The following is a 21,205-nucleotide window of genomic DNA, read 5'->3' on the forward strand; positions in this document are numbered from 1 at the left end:
ACTTCTGGGTAAGATTTCTCTGTATTACCCACGACAAGACAGTCTGCAGGCTTAGAACATATAAACTGGAAGATGTAAAACATCATATGCAAATAAACATTAATGTGTGCAGTCCAACTGGACAATCCACATCACCTCTGACCTCAAACTCGTACTTTGACCTTTGACCTTATAATCATCGTAATCGGAAGTCCAACAGCCTACCCATATTTCGTGGATGTTTACCCTGAAAAGACTATATTCGAATGGTTTTGATACAATTTATGATAAAATTTCTGTGAATTTGAATATTTCAAAATTATTTACATTCTGGTTTATCACAATACAGCGAGTTTAAAAACGTTTGTGACAAAGTGATATAAAAATTTGATAGTAAGTAAATAAATATTTGTCTTCGCTTCCTTAAAATCGGGTGTATTGTTTTAAACAGTTTTTTATGTTACAGGGGCAGCAAAGGGATCATTCCCTACCTAAAGAGTTGGACAGGGAAATATCTACCCTCGGAGGAGATTCGCGACAGTCTAATCCTCAGAATGCCTTGGGTTAAACAATTGTGAATCTCCATCTCGGGTAGAGATTTCTCTATACTATTCTATAATATACTATTATTAGGTCAAAGGTAGTGAAAGATCTTATTAATCCTGCGATATACAGGAAAAGATAACTATGTCTTTTACCGGAAATAACACCATATTTTGTTGCAGTATAGGCGAAAATTAATACCAAATTGGGTCTGTCACGTGGACAGGATATTTAAACACTAGTTAAATGTCAACACTCCGAAATTACGCGTAGTGATTATTAGACCAAATATTCCACCGAGTTGTATCACTGTCCACGTAAGACATGGCATGATACCAGAAACAAAATCTGTCCGGGGAACCCTTGTCAATTGTTGGGATACTTTAGACATTTACCAAAGGTGCAATTATCTTAATACACGGACATCTTTTATTTGTGTACATTTAGAGTCATATTCAAGATTTTGTTATTATACTCGAAAATCATATATTTGATTTAGTATTTGAGATAATATACTTTTATTTTATGACAGGATCCGATTTATTTCTTCATATTTAACGCTTTTATATAGGCTTTATTCCATACCAGTGTAAACCAATTCTAGGCCTTTATTTATTACTGGTCTAACATTAACATCAACAAATAATTGATATCAAAATTATAAAAAATAAATACCACGGGTTTCCCATCTTTATTAAACAATATATAATAATAATAAAATGCTTTAGAGATTGTTTGTGATCCAGCTTTGGTAGTTGTATACCCTGGTGTAGACTCCGGGTTTGTAGGCATCGGCACAACCAAAACCCCAACTCGTGACACCTAAGGAAAGCAGAAAATTTTATATCGTCAATTAATGCCAAAGATATGGTTTATGAAACGAAAAAATGATGTTAACGAAGTCTTCATATATTTGTCTCTACCTTTTTAAAATTAAAAATTATATTTATAGATCATCCTAAATAGTTAAAACTTCTACATGACGTCTTCTTCAGTAAGATCAATTGTGTCTAAAAAGTAAAAATGACTGAAAATTGTGATGTTAATATGTATAGATATTCTGGGTTAGTAGAATTCCATCTTCAACAATGAATAAATGGTGGCGTTTGGTAGAGTTTCAAGACACAATGCTACATAATAATTTTACTGTCGGGATATTGCAGTTGCTGTCGACTCATTGATGAAATAATCCCTTGATTTGGTTATACATACATATTCGCTGTTTTTAAATTTGTATCAACAAACTCACCGCGTGTTTGAGGAAGTAGTATTAATAAACCCACCTGTAAGAGCCCACGTGTTTGAGGAAGTGGGACACACCAAAGGTCCACCACTGTCTCCCTACATTCAAACAGACATTTAAAATAATCGTATGTAATATACTTGAGGAAACCATTATTATTGATGGAACTATTTTTAGTCTAGGATAAATCAATCATAAATAATTGTTAAATAGTTGAACCATTTCTTTTGTTGAATACAGCTGTTTATTGTTGATATGTTTCTGTTTGTTGATATGCAATTTTTTCCAAGCACATGTCTTAAATGTGTGTTCATTTCATTTGAAATTTTATGAAACGAGTCTAAGAAAGCACGTTGTTTTTTCGAAGTAAATTATCCTGTCAAATTCAAATTGCTGAGTGAATTTGCGACCCGAATTTTGGTATTATTAGTGCAAACAGTTCTGAACATCTTCTCATTATGCATAATGAAAGTATATTTTAAATAAAAAAAATAAATTTTGTGAGCATTTACGAGTTACCTTTTTAAGCATTTCAACATCAATAGAAGTCGCCTATAACCAGCGGAGGTAGCCAGTTTGTCACTGTTGATGGGGTGCTATGTTTATCCCCTTGTAACTTAATTAAAGTGTTGCGGTTGTTTTCTATGTTATGTTACTGTACATGATTGGGAGGTTGAGTAGTCCAAGTAACCATTGAGATTATTTAAAAACGTATGTCATGCATTGCGTGTGTGTTTCGGGAGTTTGCAGTATGTTGCTATTATGCCATTTAAATGTATTTTTTTATGTTATGTAATTGTGGAACTTTCGCTCAATTTGCGATGCTGGATCACTGATGCATGCTGCCAAAGACATTAAACAACATATGTTATATTTAACCGTCCTATGATAGTTACTTACCTGACAGGAATCCTTACCACCCTGTGGATAGCCAGCACAGATCATTGTCTTAGTGTTCAGATAGCTGCCGTAGTACTGGCTACTAGAGCAGGTCTGCTGGGAGATGATTGGTACCGTTACCTGTCTCAACACATTCGATGATCCCGTACCTACAAATAAATCACTTTCAATAAGGTGGCTTATCAATTATGCGGTTTCATTTCATGTAACAGAAACAATGGCGTTATTCGGTCTTTCATATTAAAAGAGTTATCTGCCTTTAGAGAGGTACTGATTGTAACATCATATGTTACCAACTTCCTGAAAATCCGGTTACATTTGCGAGAGTTATTAAACGGAAATGTCATTTTTCGTTACTCAAAGAGTCCTAACTCTGCTAAATATGATTCGATGAAAGTGGCAAGCGAACTCATCCGAGCCCTTGGCACATTTAACCATTTGACCAAATTACAAAACAATCTCTTCAGATTTGTGGCAGTTATTGCACGGAACGGAAACCAAGCGTTACAGAAAGACGGAGGGACAAACAGGACGGACAGACCCATATTAATATCCCCCGTTCCGGTGAAAGCGGAGGATAATTAGATGAATCATATGCGTTAACAGAAAAATAAAACAATAATAAAGAAATGGCCTTTTATGAACTGAGATTACCTTGAGTATCTCCCCAGCCAGTAGAAACACAGTTAGTAGCCGCTGGCACGTCCGTGTCGGTTATACAGACAGGGGTGACGTAGTCATTCAGTGTGACGGGGCTAGCAAGCTCCATAATGGCGATGTCGTTGTTAATGTTAGAACTGCTGTACCGACGATGGCTTGTTATAGTCCGTACAGACACACTCTGTTCCGTGGACCCTGTGGTCGTTTTGTCGTGGACACCCAGTCGCACTGTCCATTTGGAAGCCACGGCCATTGACCTTGATATTTTATGTATATGAGGACATTACATATACTATGTAAGACCTTCCGCTTCTAGTGATTATTGCTTACTGACATCTGGATGGTTAAACTAAACTGATACACAGTGGATACCCATATACCACAATTTTATAGATTAAGACCACAGTTAAACCTGTCGATAATGACAACACAAGAGGCAAACATAAAATGGTCATAAAATTTGTCTTTATACACAAGTTTGTCATAAAAGGTAGTCTATAAAGCCGGTACAAGCTAATGCAACTTTGACCGTCAATAACATCTACCATATAAAATATAATATATGATATTTGTTATATGACTGTGAGTTTTGCCGTTTTCTGATTGCCTTTGACCGCTTGGACAGGTCATGACAAAATGCAATGTCAACCTGAGACCGATGAACACCTGTTGAGAGGTTGACATTGCAAATTTGTTAACTTGGCTATAAATAGACAGATAATTCTCTGTCTCTTCTACTTTTTGACCAACCAAAGTTGAGCATTGCCGATCATCGGGCAATAGTCATATCAAAACGTGGCAGACAAGAGTGTGTTGGGATAAGGAATTTACACACGTTAAATGTAGCTATATCTTCGAAGATTAAAGTACCTACTGAGGATATGTGGATGGAGATTTTCTGAACATTTTGCTTAATTAGTCATTGCGCTTTCCTTGCTACAAAATTATTTCAAATAGCAAAACTTGCATCATTACGCAGATTACGCACAAACGAAAATAACAATAACGAATACTGTATTCCTTTTACAAATTATACAAATTCAACATTTTTAAGTTCACCTACCCCTCAACACAGTGAGCCGCTGTTAGCACGTGACGGTCTGAGATAAGGCTACCGCCACAGACATGATAACCATTGTATTCCAAGAGTGCCTGAATACCAAAGAGTTCATATACAATGGTATTAACAAAACACAAAATGAGGCAGTATGATTTCCTATTCGAATACGTTTTTGACGTTCAACACGGTTTTGAAATATTTTGACTTTCAACTGTTTTTTATCATCCGGTCGGATCCATGGGGACAGGGTGGTGGTGTTGGTTGCAGTGGTGGTGCTGGGGGGGGGAGGTCCTGGCGCTAACCGATAATAAAAGCAAAGACTTACCATCCATGGCCAGCTGTTCGGTGTGGCCTCGGAGCCACCAACTATATAGGTGGACGAGGGGAGGTAAGCTTGGGTACCACATCCGCTTCTGTTGATGCTCTGTAAGCTAGTGGTACCTCCATTAGGTTTCCTACCCCCTGGTTTGGCTGTAATGTAACAACTAGTCATGATTGTCATCCTACGTACGATGCTCATACAGTTATAAAAAACATCGCAATTTGTGAAATTAAATGCGAATTATTAATGTTAAGCAGATAAGAAATTTATATATTCTTTTTATTTTATTTGGATCAATGCTTATTTAGTGTATAAAATGGTTAGAAAATGCTTACCAAAAGTCAGAGCGACTAGTCCTAATACGATAAATGCCCTCATAGTTGTTCTCGGTAAGTGAGTGAGTGAACTGAGATCTGAGCATTAACTTCTGGTCAAGTAGATATGGACATCTAGATAGGTCGCCATTATGCAACATTTTTGATAATATTTCTGGTTTCAGACAGAAATAGCACGATTCCGGTATTGAGTTCAACGAGATATATGCCATTGATGAAATTAATATCACGATTTGCTAGCTACCTTTTCTAAACCTTATCGTAGGACTGGCGTTCTTAAATCCACAGAAGTCAGCGGAAGGCAATTATATCAATTGCATTAAAAAGAATATGTATATTACTGCAGTTTCTAGGATATGAAAGAATATTAGGCCTATGTTAAAACTTAACCAATCATAAATCACGTAATGTTTTGTAACGTTATCAAGATTGGATAAGTCATAACTTCAAAAGATAGTTTTGGATTGATTTATGATCGAGGTTCTAAAATCCTGAAAAAAGAAACGCCGATTTAAGTCAAAGCGTAAGTCACTTCATTATGTAATTTATTTATCAAAGGGCGCGCACTTTCATCACATAATTAGACTTTTTTCAACTGAAAACCCATCCAGTCGCTGTTCTTGACTATAAGCAAATCTATACCCATGTAATGAATATGTTCACAACTTCAGCATGTAGCATGTGTGTGGAAGGTGGGTGGCAGTCTAAACTTTGTATAAGAAACGGGAACTAAAAATGCTTATCAGCATAAACATGGTATGAGGGACACATGGCGATTTTCTCCCGGAGATAAATCATGTGTCCTGAGGGCGAAGCCCGAGGGATAATCATTTATCAAGGGGAAAAAATCGCCATGTCTTCCTTATAAAAAAATCATTAATAATATCATATAATCTTTCTCATATATATATAAGAGGACCAACCATTTACAAACTATTTACCGACACCCAACAATATACAAAATTAATTTCATTATACTCATACCGGGGCAATACATGTTTTATTATTCCGAATCTTTAATTGTAAATGTTTAAGTTACATGTACCAAAGAATGCATACAAATGTATAGATGGTATTTCTACTGATTAGGAAGCAAGGAGTCAGGAATACAGAGGGATTGCACAAAAATCAAGAAAATGATTTTGTTAATTTTTCTCAGTACTCGCATATTAAAGAAAGACAACACTATCTATCACTTCAGGGAATATATAGCTTCCTGGTGGCGTGAAGATGTTCCAGATTTTATATTTGCATAGAAATGCCAAATTCCAATTCCAAATCAATTCATTAACCATCTTGTTGTCCCTATTTTAGATTGCTCAGCCATTTTTACTGCATTTTGGAAACAAGTAAAAGGTGTAAAATATTAACACATTAATCGTACATATCTTAGAAATAATAATATCAAGCACCTTTATTGCTCAAAATGTATTTTCGATATAACGTTTTTTTATTACTTTTGAGCCTATGCATCCCTACGCCAACCTTTTCAAAATAAACCCTAAGCTAATGTTGCCCTTTTTTATAGTGATATACGTATCACTGAAGCATGCTGCCGAAGACACCAAGCAACACAATACACATATTGACAACGGACGAACCAGTCGTCCTACTCCCTGTATGCTGAGCGCTCAGCAGGACCGGACATTTTCATGCATAGGTGTGTCTGGACCAGGGGATAGAACCCAGAGCCTAACGCATAGGGGCGAGCGCTCAACATAGGTTTAAAGGTGATAAAAACAGAACGGACATGGGAAATGAGATAATACGCTAGAAACATTTGTAATGCCTATCTATACATATACCAGTTTGATATTTGCTTATATTTTGTCTCTAAATAGTAAAATTAATGAAAGCAATCTTCACATCTTTTCGACGACATATTTTTTTCTATGACTTACCTCCCTTGAGTTCCGATGAGTTGTGACGTCATCTGAGACAATCAACTACCGGAAGCCGGTGTGCCGATCGCGGAACTGTCAACATTTTAGTCACATGTCTTAGCACTTACGGAAATACACACGGAGAAAAATATGTTATATTTCGACTTATTGGGTAGCGTGATTTATCCCATACATAATGACACATTATTGACGTCATCACCTATGAAATGACGTCACTACATGTAAATAATGATGTCATTAATGTCGCGGGTACATATGTCATGTGGCGTATGGTGTGCCAGGGGTTAAACCACTCGTATGAATAAGTAGTTCTTTCCTATTCAGTCCACCCTGGAGTTATACGACTGTGCATGTATGTAATTTATAGTTTACACATAAAATTAACCGAGGAGTTTTGATATACATATAATCTACTGGTAATTTTATGTGCGAAATAAGATCGTAGCGAAAATTGGGGCCCACCTCTTTAGACCTACGTTTTAATAGAAAAATCATCTGTTACAAACATACGGAGACATGAAAAATACATGCAGATTAAAAGAAAAAAAATCAATAATTTATAAGTTGTGTCTTTTTGCCCCCCATTTTCGTCGACTGAAATGTTCTCAAAATGCGCATTAAAAATAAAAGAGGTCCTTCTGCACATTTTTCATACTTCATTTTAGGGATTTTCATATTTATTTTGGGTTACACAACAATGTGCCGGTGGTATGAAACCGGTATGTTCAGATCTAGTCCGCTAAACCTGCCTATATTATTAGGCTTTTTTAATTTATTTATTTTTTGCCTAATATATAGGGAAAAACAACAACTAATAATATAGGCAGGTTTAGCGGACTAGTTCAAATCGAGCAGGGTTGCATAATGATATGACGACATTCACAGTTATCATTATTTAATTGCAGGAATTTAAATTCGAAAAATTACCATGTTAAGAACGCTCTAAAGTCATCAAAATACATCGTAAAACTCATCTCAGCAATCGTAAATACATTTAGTAATATTTTTCCTTCTCGGGGGAGACCTTAGGACCCCCAAAAAACAAAATCTCTCGCCTTAAGCCCTTGCAAAATCATCATCGGTCTCCCCCGAACCCTCAAAACACCACAATGCTTGCAAATTTGGCCAATTTTAGTACTCATTAATTTCCTGTTATATTCTACATAGTACACTTGCGTATATATATGTAGAATGCGAATTTTACCGATTTTTTTTATTTAGACCCCTAGATCGTCTCATAATGGTCAATAGGCTATCTAGTGTGCTGTGGTCTGTGCGTATACTTTTAAAATTTACTAAGGTCGACAGGTTTCTTATTTCCAAAACTCCGCACGGTTAGAAAATATAATGAAGCGGTCTTGTAAATGATTTGTGTTTTATAAGAAATATATGTTGTTTCATGGTCCTGTGTTAGTTGAACTATTACATGTGTATCTTGTCCACGAGTACATGTCATCCCATATTAGGTCATTGTATCTAGTATCTGTGTTTTGTGTCCCGTCTTTTTTATCGGCCGTGCGTGTATTGTTACTACTGTACATGTTATTCTATTTCGTACACATCAGTAAAACTCATTATAGAACTTTAAGAAAATAAATAAGTCTAGCCCTTTCTGTGCGGTGTTCTGAAGGATTAAGCTTCAAATAGGAAATATAGAGGTGTGCAGTACGTACATAAGGCGGGATAGGGGCACGTTTATCGCGGTATGATAGGGTTTTGGATAGGGTATGAAGGGTGGCGTTTTTTTTTTATAAATATGCATTATATGTACATGTATGTGCATGTAGCATGTAGTCTCATTGTAATTTGGGTCCATTTTCTTGTAAAGTCATATTTCTTCTTGTTGGTTTAACTTTAAAGTCTATGTTTTGAGTTTTAAGTTACAGACAAAAGTCAAGCGCAACCCTCTTGAACCTGAGTCAGTGACACACACGTGCACGGTGTCAAATGGCTTTTAAAGATGCTCCACTGCCGACAGAGCATAAATGATATTCATCATTTGAACAATAATTGGTGTTTAATCGTGTATATATATGTCTAATTAACACAAACAATAATATAGAATAATTTATTTCGCCTTTGGTGCATGCGCAATCAGTACTTCATTCCATATAGGATATAGTAACACGGATTTTTTTCGGGATGCAATTAATTATATTTCATGTTTTTAACTTGAAGTAAAATTAGAAGCTCACAAACTGTTCAATGGTGGTAATGGTGTATAGTAAGTAACTTTTGTAACTGAAGAAAAATACTAAATCGTCTGCTCCTGTTTTTGATAGTTAAAATTTACCATTTGTCAGCGGTGGAGCATCTTTAACATACTGAACATAACAATTTTATAGCCCAGAATATGACGATAAGAATGAGTAAGCTATCGTTTTTATTATATCATTGTATGTTATAGATTATATATTATATACGGATTCATTTCCACTATTCAATATAGCAACTACACGTAGCGCGACTGTTTTAAATATCTATAATCGCCAATACCGCAACACTGCCCCATTGAGTTTCCCGGCTCTTGTCACAGCTGTTGGTCTCAGATGACGTCACGAATCTACGGCCACCTGGTGATATCAGGGGCGATAAGCGATGCGATCGTTCTAGACAAGGGTCGTTGTGGACTTCGTTTCAAGCACATTTTATTGAAATTACGTCAAATACAACCTGTATTTTTTATTGGAAATCATAAAGTGCACCACAATAAACAAATATCAACACAAAAATAGCATATTTAAAATCTGTTTTTATCACCTTTAAACACCTTTCTTTTATAGCAAATATTTGATTATGAATGATATTTAGTATTTCCTAAGAAGTGAGTTAGATAATATCCTAAATTTAGTCGCCATTTACGATCATGTAATAAGGACAGCAGGTACAATTTTTACGCCTTGTTTGTTTGATTAACTAACGTCCTATTAACAGCTATGGTCATGTAAGGACGGCCTCCCATGTATGCGGTGTGTTGCGTGTATGTTGTGCGAGGTGCGTGTTTTGGGAGACTGCGGTATATTCATGTTTTGTCTTCTTGTATAGTGGAACTGTTGCCCTTTTTATAGTGCTATATCACTGGAGCATGCCGCCGAAGACACCAAGCAACACACCCCACCCGGTCACATTATACTGACAACGGGCGAACCAGTCGTCCCACTCCCTGTATGCTGAGCGCTAAGCAGGAGCAGAAACTACCACTTTTATAGACTTTGGTGTGTCTCGGCCAGGGGACAGAACCCAGAGCCTTCCTCACAGGGACGAACGCTCAACTCAAGGCCAAAAGTGAGGCGGTGCCAAGGGAGGCATTAGGAAGGATAAAGTCAGTTAGGGAGAATAGAAAAGATAAGATCCTAAATTTAGTCGCCTTTTACGATCATGCAATAGGGGCAGCAGGTACAATTCTAACGCCCTACCTGCAGGGCTGTAGATCTTTGGTTGCTTTTGTGTTTTTAGTATAATCTGAATGTGGTGAGGTATAAACGGTCTATAAAGGGGTGTTTTAAGTCGCATTTTGATGTTGTTATGTCTACAATAATGTTGAATTGATCGACACAGTCCCTGACAATATTTCAAAAGTGTTTTTAAATTCTTCGAAAGTAAAAAAAAGTGTCATTTGCAGTAGTGAGGTCACAAACATTTCTTATTCCTTTTTTCAAACCTTTCTTTACAGAAAATTGTTTTATTGTCTATTTGAAACAAGCTATTGTACCACAATGCAGATTTGAATATTTCATAAAAATACTGCGGTTTATTTGCTAATTGTTTGCAAATCGTGCTTGAAATCCAGCGTTTGTGAAGCTCAGTTAAGAAAACTGATGATACAATGATTAAGTAGGTAACAGTGAATCATATTAAAAAAATGGTATCATCTATCAACTATGGAACTTCTGGGTTTTCCAAGTTTAAAGCAAGTGTTTAAGCTTTTTAGGGTTTGTATGACGAGAAAATCTCGACGAGAAAGAACTCCATTGCAAATATGATGTTACATTGTGCCAGCAGCCCATTCGAAAAAGGGACTTTAGGAATCTTTATTTCGTTGTTTTAGCAAACAATCGCATGTATTTAACATCTTGAAGTGACAGAAAAGCCTTGACGAGAAAGGAACCTGATTACGCAATGGGGCAGCAGGCACAAACCTTAAATTTGTTTGTTTGATTAATCAACGTCCTATCAACAGCCAGGGTCATGCAAGGACGGCCTCCCATGCGTGAGTTGTGCATGCTTTCGGAGACTGCGGTATATTCAGGTTGTGTCTTCTTGTATAGTGGTACTATTGCCTGTTTTATAGTGCTATATAACTGAAGCATGCCGCCGAAGACACAAAGCAGCACCCCAATCCGGTCACATTATACTGACAACGGGCGAACCAGTCGTTCCACTCCCTAAATGTTGAGCACTAAGCAGGAGCAGAAACTACCACTTTGATAGACTTTGGTGTTTCTCGGTCAGGGGACAGAACCCAGAGCCTTCCTCACATGGGCGAACGCTCGTCTCAAGGCCAAAAGTGAGGCGGTGCCAAGGGAGGCATTGGGAAAGAAAGAGTCAATTAGGAAGAAGAGAAAAGATAAAATCCTAAATTAAGTTGCATTTTACGATCATGCAATAGGGGCAGCAGGTACAATTCTAATGCCCTACCTTCAAGGCCGCAAATCTAACATACTAGTAATGCAGGTATTCATTCTAGTTGTCTCCTTGTTCTCTTGTAAGATCATGTTGATCACGGCATAGCAACAACATCAACTAAATATGCCGGGGGAATCGCAACCTCTTGCAAGACTTGAAACAGAATTTTTCATCTTTATTCCACAACAGTGTAGACCAAGTTAATGTCTTAATTTCTGCTGGTCTCACATTAATGTCAACTACTATTTTATATCAAAATGTCAAAAACAAATTCTACGTGTTTTACATCTTTATTAAACAATATAAAATCAAACGAAAAGTCTTCACAAATTATTTGAGAGTCTTTGCAAGTAGTTATATACCCTTGTGTAGACTCCGGGTTTGTAGGCCTCGGCACAACCGAAACCCCAACTTGTGATGCCTAAGGGAAACAGAATATTTCATACCATCAATTAATTTTAAAGATACAATGCATTAAACCAAAGAATTATTTTAATGGAGCTTGGATATATGTGTCTTTCAAACTTATCTACTAGAAGTTAAAACACAGTAGATAAAACCATGAAATGTGAATTTCACTTAGTCTATATTAATCGATAGGTTCGCGTTTATTCTACTGTAAAAATCATACTAGAATTTAGAAGAATGAATAATCCCTATAGACTCAAATGTATAATTGTTTTGCTAGAAAGAGTAAAAAGATGGAAAAACTACATGTTAAGTGTGGTTTGTTTCAATAATATAATTTGTATCGACGTCATGGATAAAATGATCATGTCTTACTTTTGATCAAAAGATGAAGTATAGTATAGTATCTCAAAACTAATCTAAACACGGGTAGTTCCCGGAAGCTCCCAGTGAGTAGATTCTTTTGTTTAGAGACAACGAATAAATTTATTCGTTTATAGATCATGCTCAACAGTTCAAATTTTCACATGACAAAATGTCCTTTTGATTGAAAATTGTAATGTAAATATGCATAGACATTTTGAGTTAGTAGAATTTCATTGATGTCTAAATGATGGCGTTTGGTAGAGTTTCAGGACACAACACTTTTACTGGCATGACGATGAACTTGCTGTAGACTCTTTGATGAAATCATCCCGTGGTTGTTCTTACAAACATTCATATACATAAATATAGCTATTCACTGCTTCTAGATTTGAATCAGCAAACTCACCCGTAAGAGCCCACGTATTTGAGGCAGTGGGACATACTAAAGGTCCACCACTGTCTCCCTGCATTCAAACATCAACATACACTTAGAACAATGGTAAAAACATATTTACTGGAACCATATTAATAGGTGTATCCTTTTCATATCTGAGAACCGCAACATTTAAACATATTGTGACAACTCAATTGCTCTGAATAATGCTAATTCGCTACTAATAGTTTCTAGTTGTATGTATTGCACTGGTATCTATGTAGTTACTAGGAGAGGTCTAATATAGGCATTGCCTGTTTTACAATCATACAATAAAATATTATGAACATAAATTGTATCAAAGGTATGCAGTTTTCCAAAGCGGTAAAACAAAAAGCACCGTAACTTAGAAAACGTAAAAAAACTTCATGAGAGTAAATATTCAATTAACCAGTAATTATCAGTTTAACAGTTTAGAGCTTTGAATACAGCTGCTTCTTGTTGCTATATTTCTGATTTTTGTTTTAAACTTTGTTGCGAGGTTTCCACTCATTTTATGATACTGTATCATTGCCGCATACTGCCAAAGACATAAAACAGCATTAATTTTATTATTTTAACGTCCAATATTAGTAACTTACCTGACAGGAATCCTTACCGCCCTGAGGATAGCCAGCACAGATCATCGTGACAGTGTTCATATAGCTGCCGTAGTACTGGCTACTGGCACAGGTCTGCTGGGAAATTATTGGGACGGTTACCTGTCTCAACACATTCGATGGTCCCGTACCTAGAAATAAATCAGTGTCATTATTGTAGCTTATCGATTATGTGGCTTCAAATCATGTAACATTGACATTGCTCTGTCTAAATATTAACAAGAGGCCCAAGAGGCCTTGACGGTCACATGAGTGCTGCTACAGAAAGAGCATTGCAAAGTTGGTTCAAATCTATAAAAATTATTTACGAATTAAAATAAACTTAAAAGTTGAACTTTCTTATTAGAATTTTTATTTTTTTTGTTTTTCATTTTGATAGTTAGTGTCTTATGTTACCAAACCATATGCTTAAAATTCAAATTTGCTTTGCCAACGTTAAACAACAAAACCAAACTAGAAGTCAGTCAGTGTCATTGATTTTATAAATTTCACTTTTTAATCTATGGAGATAATTTGGTTCCATCACACCTGTGAATTCAGAAGATTTATGAAATTTTAGCCATTTTGACCCAGAATTGTACCTGCTGCCCCTATTGCAAGATCGTAAAAGGCGACTAAATTTAGGATCTTATCTTTTCTATTATTCCTTACTGAATTTATCTTTCCTAATGCCTCCCCTTGGCACCGCCTCACTTTTGGCCTTGAGATGAGCGTTCGCCCCTGTGAGGAAGGTTCTGGCCGAGACACACCAAAGTCTATAAAAGTGGTAGTTTCTGCTCCTGCTTAGCGCTCAGAATACAGGGAGTGGGACGACTGGTTCGCTCGTTGTCAGTATAATGTGACCGGGTGGGGTGTGTTGCCTGGTGTCTTCGGCGGCATGCTTCAGTGATATAGCACTATAAAAAGGGCAACAGTTCCACTATACAAGAAGACACAACACGGATATACCGCAGTCTCCCAAAACACGCACCTCCCACAACATACACGCAACACACCGCATACATGGGAGGCCGTCCTTACATGACCATAGCTGTTAATAGGATGTTAATTAATCAAACAAACAAACAAACAAACCCATTTTGGCCCCGCCCCTCTTGTCCCTGGGGGTCAGCCAGGACCAATATGGATATGGTGTTAAAATACTATTTCAGGCTAGTAATTCTAACCCAGTTTGACTCATTTCCTATTAACACTAAGCAATAATATTCATAAATGTGTTTTTCCTATATGGAAAATCGTTTACCCCCTCCCCAGGGGGAATCGTTTACCCCAGGGTCATATATTTCACAATTTTTGTAAAGGATCTTAAGCCCTTTCCATCTATGAAGAGTATTTGATTCTACCAGTTCCAGAATTTCAGAAGAAGATTTTTTAAGTTTTAGCTTATTTGACCCCTTTTGGCCCCACCCCTAAGGCCCCTGGGAGTCAGTTATGGAAAATTTGTTAATAGGATTCAATGGCCATTTCATAGGGATATTCAGACAACATTTGACTCATTTCCTTTTACAAATGACCAAATAATGCTCAAAATGTGTTTTCCCTATATAAACTATAGTAAACTTAACCCCTCCCAAAGGGAAAACCTGAGACCCCACGGACATATAATTCAAAATTTTTGTAAAGGACCTTTAGACCTTTCCATCTATGAAGAGTATTTGATTTCATCACATCTGTGAGTGGAGAAGATTTTTGAAATTATAGTCATTTTTACCCCTTTTGGCCCCTCCCACAGCCCCTAAGGGGGTCGGGACCATACAATTCACAATTTTGATTGGCCTTATGCCTTAGAAGGTTTGTGCAAAATTTCATTGAATTTGCTTCAACGGTTTTAGAGAAGAAGTCGAAAATGTAAATTGTTTACGGACATACGACGGACGACGACGGAGAAACGGCGATTAGAATAGGTCACTTGAGACTTCGTTGGAAAGGTACCAGGTGTGACGTCACGCATCTGCGAACGTCATGTTCTTCAGAGAATCAATGTGAATCTTTCTCACAAATTGGTGATGTCACAATCAATACTTTCTCGCAAGGGAGATAACACATTAATAGGAAAAACGTAATACATCATGGCCATTAATGTATTGGATAAATCATGTTTATGAACAGAAAGATAAGTTTACAATGAAGTACTCATCTAAACAAAGTTTGCGTTAGTCAATACTACTCAATATTTCTAAATGGTCTTAAAAGAATGACCGGAAATGAATGATATCTTGTAATTACAAATGTTATACAAGATTATTATTAACTGATATTACCTTGGGTATCTCCCCAGCCAGTAGCAACACAGTTAGTACCCGCTGGCACGTCCTCCTCGGTAATACAGACAGTATTGACGTAGTTATTCAGTGTGACAGGCCTGGCGAGCACCAAAATGGCGATGTCGTTGTTAAGGTCATTATTGTTGTAACTAGGATGGCTTTTTATAGCCCTCACAGACACCCTTTGCTCCGTGGATCCTGTGGTGGTTTTGTCGTGGACACCAAGCCGCACTGTCCATTTGGAAGCCACGCCCAATACTCTTAATATTCACAAAGATATTTTTTGTACATGAAGATCTTGCATAAAATGGTGAAACGAATATACATTCCCGGCCTACAAAACTCCACAGCCGGGTATGAAACGCTTCCTATGTGTGCTAGTGGAGCACTGCCGCAGATAATCACTAGGGCAAAAACTTCTTTGCTTTTTTAAAAGTTTCAAATTACTTCATGTTTAAAGATACGGGTATAGATATCTTGTTTTGCGTAAAACCAACATAACAATCCTTGATATGTTATCGCTCTTACCGCCCACAAGACGTCTACTTGATAATCTGCAGAATTTCTGCTTGAGCGCTCGCCCCTGTGAGGAAGGTTCTGGGTTCTGTCCCCTGGCCGACACACACCAAAGTCTATAAAAGTGGTAGTTTCTGCTCCTGCTTAGCGCTCAGCATAACGGGAGTGGGACGACTGGTTTGCCCGTTGTCAGTATAATGTGACCGGGTGGGGTGGAGTTCCTGGTGTCTTCGGCGGCATGCTTCAGTGATATAGCACTATAAAAAGGGCAACAGTTCCACTATACAAGAAAACACAACACGAATATACCGCAGTTTTCCAAAACACGCACCTCCCACGACATACACGCAACACACCGCATACATGGGAGGCCGTCCTTGCATGACCATAGCTGTTAATAAGACGTTTATTAATCAAACAAACAAACAAACAAAATTCTGTACATTTTCATTTCGAAAAGACCGCCATGTCCGCCATATACATGTATATACGTATCGCAAATAAAATCTTACTGTGAACTAAATTATTTGTACGTTGCCTAGTATATTAAGGATATAAAACGGACTTAAAGCATGTATACAACAGTCTGAATAGCATTTTTAACATTTTTATTTTGCTCCACTAACGGTAATGAGCTCGAAGCTCTAAAGATGACATTATTATCTATCTAGAAGGCATTTAATACTATTGTGCAGCTAATGAAATGCAAGTCCCTTTGCTGCTATTCTCTATTGCTAACTTAAATTTGGATCAATAAACCATTCACACAAATAGTGTATACTCAAGAGAGATACCACTCTATTTTACATAGACCACATTGTTAAAGTTTGTTAATGTTTTATAATGTATTATTAAAACAAAGGAATATTAGTTAGCTATTGTGTTCAATAATTAAAGTATAGATTCTCACATAACACTAGACTGAAAATAAGTTTGGGTCCTTCAGCTCAAAACTCAGGGCAGGGAAACAAGCCATATTAGTTAGCTATTGTGTTCAATAATTAAAGTATAGATTCTATCTGAGTTTCCGAATTCATATCATGGTTATCTAGGAATAATTACCTGCCAGAAAACATTTTTACTTTTGAAATTCATAATTAGCCAGCCAATCAGCGGCCGGATTAAAATTCTATTCTGGTCTCAATCTTGTATACACAGGTGCCATTTCGAAGGTCCTTTTTCCATTTAGTTGGTTGTTCTCTTATACAAATAGATTAAGACTGAAGTCAACGCTGTCAATAAAACGAGTTGACCTATATTGATGTTTGTAATTTAGGACAAAAGAAAAGTGGTCTTATCAAGCCGGTGCTAACTAATGCAATTTTGACTGATTGCGTTCTGGAAATGTAAGTGAATTGGCGTGATCATTTGTATCCATCATACAAATATAGGATAAACAAAATACAGAAGTAACTGATGATTAGAATAATGCCAATTACTATCAAAAAAACAGGTTCGTAGATAATGAAACAACCTGAAGTCTGAACCAGTCTTAAATTTAGAATTAGAATTAGCCAGTCACAGATGACGTTACAAAAAGACACGTCATTTTTGATTGGTTAAGCAAAAACGCAAGTCTTAACACTGTTTCATGATCCTGGGTTCAGGAATTAAACTCATAATGATACAGATTACATACAAATGGAAAACAACAACAGTGGATATTGTATTTATTTTACAAATAATATAAATTCAATATGAAAATTTACCTACCCATCAACACAGTGAGCCGCTGTTGCCACGAGACGATCTGTTATCAAGCTACCGCCACACATATGGAAACCATTATATTCCAATAGTGCCTGAGTGTCAGATTTGTTTATACCAAAAAAATACAAAATAAAAAGTAAATAAAAATTATAGTTTTCTTTCATAAAAAGCTATTGCATATAGGGGACAAATACAATTTGGTTGGCGGCATAAAGGTTGCTGGGCTAGCAGTGTTCTCTGGGGCTGGGAGTGATTAATGAGTTTTAGGTTTGAAACTCAAACTTTATCTAAGTACCCCGAGCTCTCTGTATCTAAATGTCCCCCTCCCCCTGGTCAAGTAGGGATTTATGGGATTTAGGTCCACTCTCTGATATACGGGCATTCGGTATCTTAAACGTACCCGTCCCTACTTAGATACAGTTCTCGGTATAGGGGTATATAAGGAGCAAGTAAGATAGTTCGGGGTTCAGAAGTTTTTAGCGGGGTTGTTAGTTTTGAGTAGGGAGTTTTTGGTTGTTAGTTTTGAGTTGGGAGTTTTTAGTTGGAAGTTTTTAGCGAGCCGGGTAGTTTAGAGTTGGAGAGTTTAAAGTTTGAAGAGGAGTTACTGTTTTAGGACTCAAGGATACAGCTATATTTGATGTGAATTGTGACTTATGTTTATATTGTTAATAAACTTGTACATAAAACTTCTGTTAATTGCAGTGTTACCTGCCCCCGGAACGCTACAATAATAATATCGCATACAAAGACACTGTAGAATCATATGAATTTAGTTTTGAAAGGGAATTGTATTTATAATACGAAATTAAATTGCAGCGAAAGGTCCAGGAAATAGAGAATCATTTTACTGTATGTCTGTACGTTTTAAATACTTTTGTAGCATTAGAAAATATTTTGTTTATTGGAATGGTCATTTTTAGAGTCTTCAGTTATGTGTTGAATGAATATGGAGTCATAATTATTATGATGTGACCATTCATTTATTTTGGTCAGGCAATATTTCTTCACGCGCATTTTACGCGAAATTCCCATGAAATGTTGTCGGTAGATGATTTTTCAGTTATTTTTATATTCAACATGGTTTAGTTTTAATAAATGGTCATTTCATATCACATCGTAATAAGATGACCATTTTCAATTAATAAATTTGTGTTGAGTTTGTAGACATGCATAGAATATTCTCTTTTAACATTGATTCTGCTTTTGCAATCTCGTATAAACAACCAAAATCATATCCTTTTCAAGTATTGGAGTCAGTCTACAGTTTGATATGAATTAAGTGATAAACATGGCAGATAAACTCGTCAATAAAGTATTCCAATAAAACCGCGAGTGGGATACTTTAAATCAAATTTATTTCGATTTACTTATCAAATTTCGCTATGGACGTTAGGCCTAATTTACGTTAATTCAATTTTGTCCGCCTGTTAATAACTACTTCAGATATCGGTATCGGAAATCGCGAAAAGGTAACCGTATAAGCTGATATCTAAATCACATAGAAAGAGTGAAAGTATACTAACCATCCATGGCCAGCTGTTCGGTGTTGCCTCGGTGCCACCAACTATATAGGTGGACAGGGGAGAGTAAGCTTGGGTACCACATCCGCTTCTGTTGATGCCTTGCATCCTACCCCCGGGTTTGGCTGCAATACGACATTTCGTCCTTATTGTCATTAAACCTTCTTTGTTGATACATTTATAACAAACTATCACAATGGCTATTTACACATTATGAAATAAAATGCGAATTATAATTGTCAAAATGTTAATATAGATCTACAATTATTTGGCTATTTGCTGATTGTGTATTTAAATAAAAATTAATACATATATGAAATTGAAATATCCCTTCTTTAGAGTGAATTGAAAAAAGTTCTAAATAATCAAATTTATTGTCTATAGCATAGCGTGGCTACAACAGAAAAAAATCTATAAAAATAAGTACATTAGTATGAATTTTTTTTGTACCTGTCGCGTCTTCCTCGCGCTTATTTTGTAATTATTTATATTTTTGTCGATTTAGACTTCTTAAGAAAGGGAATGTAGTTGGATTCCCGAAGTCATTAGCCAATCATCTACAAGACATAATACTGTTAAATACTAAACGTAGAAAATTTGAGTACAAACTTATAAAAAAACACGTTCACCAAAAAAACTGCATATATAATGTACAAAATGTATCAGAATCTAAAAAGTTCTTACCATAAGCCAGAGCAGCCAGTCCTAATACAATCAATGCCCTCATAGTTGTTCTTGGTGAGTGATTAGTGAGTGAATCGAGATCTGGGACCTAACTTATCGTCAGGTAGATAAAAAAATCTTGATAGGTCGCCATAACGCAAGATAATTGATAACATGTCTGGTGTCAGACAGAAATAGCACGTTTCCAGTATTGAGTTCAACGACAAAAATGTCATTGGTGAACATTACGATTAGCTTCATTTTTAAACCTAATCTTTTGGACCAGTTTTCTTGTCTCCTTTAGAAGAAGTCGAAAGATAAAATAGTCAATTACATAGAAATTAATACATTTTATATGTACATATTGTAGAACAAAAGAGATATGTAATTATTCCATTCTTTCTTTCTTTCTTTCTTTCCGGATTTCTTGAAACAGGAAGTGTCGACATAAACTTATTATGTTTGTTTGTTTGTTTGATTAATTAACGTCCTATTAACAGCTATGGTCATGTATGCGGTGTATAGTGGAACTGTTGCTCTTTTTATAGTGCTATATCACGGAAGCATGCCGCCGAAGACACCAGGCACTCCACCCCATCCAGTCACATTATACTGACAACGGGCAAACCAGTCGTCCCACTCCCGTTATGCTGAGCGCTAAGCAGGAGCAGAAACTACCACTTTTATAGACTTTGGTGTGTGTCGGCCAGGGGACAGAACCCAAAGCCTTCCTCACAGGGGCGAGCGCTCAACCAAAGGCCAAAAGTGAGGTGGTGTCAAGGGAGACTCTAGGAAGAACAAAGTAATTTAGGGAGAAAGCAAAGACAAGATCCTAAGGGCTGTAAACTTATTAATAAGTCACTTCATTATGTATATTATTTATTAAAGGGCGCGCACTTGCATCACATAATCACACTATTTCCTACTGAAAATTAGTCCAGTCGCTACCCTTGACAATAAGCAAATCTACAATCATGCAATGAATATGTTCACACCTTCAACATGTGGGAAACATGTGTGTGGTGGGTGGAAGGCAGACTTATAATTGTTAAGAAACATGATCTCGAAGCGCTTATCAGCATGAAAATTTCTTTGTAAGGAAACATTATTTTTGCTAATGAATTTTTTTTATTGTCAAAGTAAACCTGTTGAGT

General features: G+C 36.5%; 1 protein-coding gene across 1 annotated transcript; it reads right to left on the reverse strand.

The window, feature by feature from the left end:
* Nucleotides 1-1,206: 1,206 nt before the first annotated feature.
* Nucleotides 1,207-20,203, reverse strand: LOC138324304 (transmembrane protease serine 9-like). The gene is made up of 14 exons (XM_069269381.1): nucleotides 20,073-20,203; nucleotides 19,392-19,513; nucleotides 17,872-17,960; nucleotides 15,640-15,902; nucleotides 13,361-13,509; nucleotides 12,753-12,810; nucleotides 11,899-11,993; nucleotides 5,043-5,127; nucleotides 4,711-4,856; nucleotides 4,389-4,477; nucleotides 3,320-3,582; nucleotides 2,666-2,814; nucleotides 1,806-1,863; nucleotides 1,207-1,344 (listed from the first exon to the last, which is right to left on the reverse strand). Exons 1-14 carry the CDS (start codon nucleotides 20,113-20,115, stop codon nucleotides 1,247-1,249), a joined length of 1,707 nt encoding a protein of 568 aa, XP_069125482.1. The 5' UTR covers nucleotides 20,116-20,203; the 3' UTR covers nucleotides 1,207-1,246.
* Between the last annotated feature and the right edge of the window lie 1,002 nt (nucleotides 20,204-21,205).

This window comes from Argopecten irradians, chromosome 5 (assembly GCF_041381155.1).
Source record: "Argopecten irradians isolate NY chromosome 5, Ai_NY, whole genome shotgun sequence".
NCBI lineage: Eukaryota > Metazoa > Mollusca > Bivalvia > Pectinida > Pectinidae > Argopecten > Argopecten irradians.